The following is a 7107-nucleotide window of genomic DNA, read 5'->3' as shown; positions in this document are numbered from 1 at the left end:
AAAAAAAAAAAAAAAATCAGTTGCTACATATTTGAGTACTGACTAGAAGAAAGGAATTTTGAGAGTAACAAAGTTTTGCCCAGGATTTTTGAACAAGTACTTGAGTAACTGCTCATGTTTTCTGAAAGCTTATTTCATTATTCTTATTAACAGAATTAACTCATTTCAAAAGGAAGATACCCTTCACCCACCATAAGGACAGTGAATGTCACTCATTTTTCTAGTGATGCTGCTCCTTCTCTTTCAAACTTATGATCCCAAAGAAATATAGTTAATAGATGCCAACTACATAGGGATGGATATAGTTTATTACCAAAGGTCAAAAGAAATTAACTGGTACATATAGGGATTAAATCCACAATGTCTGTTTACTTCAGAACATATCTCAACAGCCAGTGGTACAACAGATATTCATAATAAAAAGGCTATCACTGTGGATAAATAAAAGTAGTATAAGACAATGGGAGGCAAAAACCTTCAGTTGAAACTGAGGGCTCCCAAGTCAACAGCACTATTTCCAAATTCATAACCAGTTTTTAAAATTTCAAGTGCAAGTTAATTTATAAACGAACATGGTAGAAGATACTAATACAGAACTTGCTGGTAAATATAGGTATGTGAAAACCTTATTCAATTCATCAAGCCTCTTTAAAACTTGATAATCTCAACAACATGTAAAACCACCACTCAGATTGTTACATTAGGGAACAGAACACCTCAAAAGGCACGTAAACTTTTTGGAAAACAGTGAAAAAATTTAAGACAGTGATTAATGGATTCCTAGGCAATTCATACCTCTCCTTAAGGGAGCACCTAGGAGTACACAGTAAGTCAGTGTCTCAAACTATCAAAGATACAAAGGAGCCGAAAACTTACCTTACAAACTGATCTCGCCCACCCACTGCAAACTGGTGGGTATTGGCAGGATTCACATAGATTGTATACAGCCCCACTTTCTTCTCTTTTTCTTTTGTCACCACCAGTTTCCTTTAAAAGTAGAAGAGCATACAAAGTTATATTTGCCAAAAGATCCAGATGGTGACAGCAAGTGAGAGCCAAGAGAGTAAGGCATGAAGATATGGCTAATAAGAAACCAAAGAGAGTCTCATGTGGGAAGAAAAAAATGAAGTATTCTGGTTTTTTGTTTGTTTTGAATGTTGGAACAAGAAAACACCTACATTTACTATACCCTACTTTGGACATTAGGAAAAATCATCTAGTAAAGTCATTTTCTAGTGTTCCTTTAAGAAGCATAAGCTAAAGACATATGAATGTACTGTTCCTCAAGAAGCTTCATTCTACCTGGAGTCCAATACAATCAAGTCAATAAACAGATAATATTATTTATATATCTTCTCAGTCACCTGGGAACAAAAGAGGTACGGGCAGATTCATTTAAAAAGTGGGCTAAAGGCTTACCGTCTGTAGCACAGTGGTTACAGCACCAGCCACATACACCAAGGCTGGCGGGTTTGAACCCAGCCAGGGCCAGCTAAACAACAATGACAACTGTAACAAAAAATAGCCAGGTGTTGTGGCATGCTATAGTCCCAGCTACTTGGGAGGCTGAGGCAAGAGAATCGTTTAAGCCCAAGAGTTTGAGGTTGCTGTGAGCTGTGACACCATGACACTCTACCAAGGATGACATAGTAAGATTTTGTCTCAAATAAATAAATGAAATGCACAATAAACTCAGGAGGGTGACGTGAGATGATCACTTGAGGCTGGGAGTTCAAGACCACCCTAGGCAACATACCAAGACTCAATCTCTAAAAAATTAAAAATAAAATAAAAAGAACCTATCTGGGCACAGTAATGCCAGCCTGTTAGTCTCAGTTACTTGGGAGGCTGAGGTAGGAGGATCACCTGAGCCTAGGAACGTAAGATCAGCCTGGACAATATAGCAAAACAAACAACAAAAAAAGACATACTGAAAAATGACCAGCCATCATTTTCTAACATAGGGGCAATCCAAAGGAAAATAGTATTCTTCTTCCCTTACCTGAAGCAAATTAGGAAAGGGGGTTTTTATAAGCATAGCTGTTTGTAAGGCTGAAAGAGCATTTCCACATTATTATGGTTTTAACACAAGACAGGTGATCCTCAGGAGGAACTGGGGCCCTGAGGAAACCCTCAAAAACTTCAAAAGTTTAGCCAGAATAAGCTGGCTAAACAACAAATTCAGAATAATCTGGCTAAATAATAATAATGGCTAAATAATAATTTATTATTATTAAGCTTAAGGGTGGTACTATGAATACTCTTCCCAGATCAAACCATCCAACCAGTCAAATATAATAACATCATGAAGATTAGCAAATTCACAGGAAAGGGAAGACTTCATTCAAGATACTATAGGGGCTCTGTGCCCGTAGCTCGGTGGTTAGGGCACCAGCCACATACACCAGGGCTGGATGGTTGGAACCTGGCCCAGGCCTGCTAAACAACAACAACTACAACAAAAATAGCTGAGCGCTGTGGCGGGTGCCCATAGTCCCAGTTACTTGGGAAGCTGAGGCAAGAGAATCGCTTAAGCCCAAGAGTTTGAGGTTGCTGTGAGCTGTGACACCACAGCACTCTGCCAGGTGACATACTAACACTCTGTCTCAAAAAAAAAAAAAAAAGAAAAGAGAAAAGAAAAGGAAAGAAAAAGAAACTATAGGGAAGAACCTGGCTTTAGCTTTTATTTTTAATTCCAAGGTTCTATTAGTCTCTGATGCTATGGAAAGAGAAAGATACATAACCATGACAACAAGTTTCTTTGTAAAGAAATTATTTTAGCATCCTCTCTGCATGGTCAAAGTCACTCCAGCCTAGACTTGTGCTAGGCATAGTGGAAAGATTTTACTTGATTTTAAATTCTCTGCAGCTTTCCATTAAAAGAATACAGGGGTCACTGAAAATGAGTGTCATTAAGGGGACCCCCAAAACCCCTCAAAAACACAAGGTAGAAAACATGTAAAAATAAGAAGAGTTTTGGCTCGGCGCCTGTGGCTCAAGTGGCTAAGGCGCCAGCCACATACACCTAAGGTGGCAGGTTCGAATCCAACCCGGGCCCGTCAAGCAACAATGATGGCTGCAACCCAAAAAAAAGATGGCTAGGCGTTGTGGCGGGCACCTGTGGTCCCAGCTACTTGGGAGGCGGAGGCAGAAGACTCGCTTGAGCCCAGGTGCTGGAGGTTGCTGTGAGCTACTCTACCCAGGGGGACAGCTTGAGGCTCTGTCTCAAAAACAAACAAACAAACAAACAAAAATAATAAGAGTTTTTAGGAACAAACACACAGCTGTAACCTGGGCTCAGACAAGGAAAAGGAGTGGGAACTGGTGCTGCTCCTTTCCCAAGGCCTATCTCATTTCCTCAACAATTTGAATTTTCATAAGGACATGATCAAATATAAAAGTTACCATGTAGAAGCAAAATGAAAAAACTAAGGGACAGATTATGAAATACTTCCTTCACTGTTACATAATCCTGACAAAGAGTTCAATTTTCTATGCTTCAATTTATTTCCCTAAAGCAAATGTTTCTCTCTCCCAACGTATAAATGCAGAGTGACCTGAGCTCTTTAGGGATAGGCAGAAGTGTTATATATACAAAAATGATTAATTGGCTCAGCATCCATAGCACAGTGGTTATGGCGCCAGCCACATGCACTGAGGCTGGTGGGTTCGAACCCAGCCCAGGCCAGTGGAACAACAATGACAACTACAACAAAAAAATAGCTGGACATTAAGGCAGATGCCTGTAGTCCCAGCTACTTGGGAGGCTGAGGCAAGAGAATCAGTTAAGCCCAAGAGTTTGAGGTTGCTATGAGCTCTACCAAGGGCAACACTACCCTACACTACAGCACTCTACCAAGGGCAACATAGTGAGATTCTGTCTCAAAAAAAAAAAAAGATTAATTGTAGCAATAAGGAGAAAAACACTTGCACATCAGAGGAAATAATTTAAAACAAATTTGTCAAATTTTGCCTTAAAATTAAAGAGCAGGTATGTCCCAGAAAAAAGAGAAAAATAATTACAGATTAAACCAAAGGATCCCTTTTAGGAATACCTCAAACTCCACCTCAAATTCCACTGGTTAATGGAGCATCCCATCCACAGTTTCAAGTCCAACTTGTTTCCTAAGATGTTAGCCAATTTCACCAACTCCCAGAGACTCAGCTATCACATATATATATGACAGAAAAACTCCACTATACCAACCTCACAGAAAAATGCCTCTGATATAAACAGATGTTCAGGCATCAGCTTAATACAAAAAGATAGCTTGGATTTTCTGGCCACGACCTTCACAATCTGCCCTCCATCCCATTCCAGCCTGTAACACTACTTCTATAATGGGCCCCTAATGCAATAACTTTTTTTTTTTTTTTTGAGACAGACTCTCACTTTGTCACCCTCAGTAGAGTGCAGCGGTGTCAGAGATCACAGCAACCTCCAATTCTTGAGCTCAAGCTATTCTCTTGCCTCAGCCTCCCAAGTAGCTGGGACTACAGGCACCCACCACAACACCCAGCTATTTTTAGAGACAGGGTCTTGCTCTTGCTCAGGCTGGTCTTGAACCTGTGAGCTCAGGGCAATTCATCTGCCTGGGCCTCCCAGAGTACTAGGATTACATGCATGAGCCACCTCACTGGGCCCTAATATAAAAACTTTTTGAAGACTCACTTCCTCTCATTCCTCAAATCTAGAATTTGGGGCAGCGCTGTAGCTCAGTGGGTAGGGCGCCGGCCACATACACCGAGACTGGCGGGTTCAAACCCGGCCTGGGCCTGCTAAAAACAACAATAGCAATAAATACATACATATATACATAAAAACATTGAAAAAAATCTAAAATTTGGACTTCCTTCTAACTCTCAATTTTCTCTGATATCCCCCCCATTTTAGTTTCTATGCCTATCATTGCTTTGTCCAGATCCATGGTCAACTCTCAGTCAGATTTTCTGCCTCTATCATTTCATTCATTCTAAATTCAACAATCTGCCAAAGTCATTTGCTCATCTCACTCTGAACCTAATCCATAAGAGAAGATGTCATTCTGATTCACGACTCTCTAACACAGATCAGACAAACTCATTATCATTTCTTGCATTTTGCCCTTCCCATTCCCTATGGAAAACCTGCTAATGTCCCATTATCATTACAAAACCCAAGAACTTTAGAAACAGAAATAACATTATTCAATTCAAGAGATTAAATGATTTTAATCAAAGATAGATAACTAGAGAGCTAGTATTAGGAAGCAGACCCTTTGTCACTTAGGCTTGTTTCCTTTCCAGTATAGGCCTGTAATCTCACAACCTTCATCTTCATGAAGGTTATATAAAATAGAAGTCTAGTAACAATCAATCTTCAGATTATATTCCTTAAACTAATTTACATTTTACTTATATCCTATGTAAATCATTGACAACACTTACTCAATATTGGTACTGACCTACAAGGTTTCTTATAATTTTTAAGACTAATAAGACAATAATTAATCTAGAAACTGATCAACAAAGTAGTGACAAATTGAACTATGGTACACCAATGACATGTACTTCATGGTTAAAAATGAGGTAGACTTTCATGGTTTAACATAGAAAGGTCAAAATATACAAGAAAAAAGCAAGCTATATACATATGTGTATGTTTCTATATAATTATCCACTTACAAGGGAAAAGCATAATATTTAGGTACACAAATGTATATAAAAAGGACAGGAACGGTGTTCAAAATTACAAGTTAGTGATGGCTAGAAAAATGAGTGAGCATGCCAGAGGGAGCAGGAACATTTACAATTTGTATACTTTATCATTCAAATCTCTTGAATGAGATGTATTTATTATAAGAGCAATAAAAATGAAAAAAGGAACATAAAATTATTAAAATATTAACTACAACTTAATGAGTTCTAGCCATGGAGCTAGAGACTATGCTGGGTCATCAAATACACATGCCAGGCTTGGCGCCCATACCTCAGTGAGTAGGGTGCCAGCCACATACATCTGAGGCTGGCAGGTTCAAGCCCGGCCCAGGCCTGATAAACAATGACAACTGCAACCAAAAAAAATAGCCAGGTGTTGTGGCAGGCGCCTACAGTCCCAGTTACTTGGGAGGCTGAGGCAAAAAAATCGCTTAAGCCCAAGAGCTTGAGGTTGCTGTGAGCTATGATGCCATTGCACTTTATCAAAGGTGACATGGTGAGAATCTGTCTCAAAAAAAAAAAAAAAAATACATGTACCAACAATATTCCCAAAAGGCCAGGCCCAGTGTGGCTTGTGCCTATAAGCCCAGCACTTTGGGAGGCCAAGGTGGGAGAATGTTTGAGGCTAGAAGTTCAAACCAGTCTGGGCAACATAGCAAGACCTCACCTACACACACACACAAATAAGCTGGGCATTATGGTACATGCCTGTAGTCCCAGCTGCTCAAGAAGGCTGGGCACAGCTCGGCACCTGTAGCTCAGTGGCTACGGCGCCAGCCCCATAGCGGGCTCAAACCCAGCCCAGGCCTGCCAAACAACAATGACAACTACAACCAAAAATTAGCCAGGCACTGTGATGGACACCTGTAGTCCTAGCTACTTGGGAAGCTAAGGCAAGAGAATCACTTAAGCCCAAGAGTTTGAAGTTGCTGTGAGCTGTGATGCCATGGCACTCTACCCAGGGCTACAGTTTGTGATTCTGTCTCAAAAAAAAGAAAAGAAGAAGAAACCAGGCAGAAGGGTTGCTTGAGCCCCCAGAATTCAAAGGTTACAGTGAACTCTGATCAGACAAATGCACTCTGGCCTGAGTGACAAACAAAGACTTTACCTCTTACAAAAAAAAAAAAGCCTCACAGAAACCCTGGAGTGGAGGGAGGACATTATGCCCATAGTAAGCCTAGAAAAACTGAGGTTTGGAAGGGTATATAAGTCGTAACTAGTAGTGCCTGAGTTGAGACAGACCAAGGTCTTCCTGTTTCCGAACACAATATTCTTTCTATGATGTCACAAGGTTAAAAAGAGATACAAGTTACCAATGAGTCTCAAATTCACATACAAATGAAAAGTGATATGATAGAACTCTACTATAGCTACCAATATTTTTATTCAAGATCATTTAATTGTTTGCAT

General features: G+C 40.0%; 1 protein-coding gene across 6 annotated transcripts in view; it reads right to left on the bottom strand.

Annotated features, from left to right (window-relative positions):
* Window positions 1-7107, bottom strand: part of DCAF8 (DDB1 and CUL4 associated factor 8) — a 52006-nt gene that overhangs the window by 16836 nt on the left and 28063 nt on the right. For all 6 annotated transcript variants that reach the window (XM_023516457.1, XM_023516458.1, XM_012808576.2 and 3 more), the window contains one exon: window positions 877-987. In XM_023516457.1, the coding sequence (XP_023372225.1) occupies window positions 877-987 (111 nt within the window). The remainder of the gene's footprint in view (window positions 1-876; window positions 988-7107) is intronic.

Source organism: Otolemur garnettii, unplaced genomic scaffold (genome assembly GCF_000181295.1).
Source record: "Otolemur garnettii isolate 467f Iridium unplaced genomic scaffold, OtoGar3 scaffold00091, whole genome shotgun sequence".
NCBI classification, from domain to species: domain Eukaryota; kingdom Metazoa; phylum Chordata; class Mammalia; order Primates; family Galagidae; genus Otolemur; species Otolemur garnettii.
The sequence above is the reverse complement of the archived record's forward strand: the minus strand, read 5'-3'. Positions and strand labels throughout refer to the sequence as shown.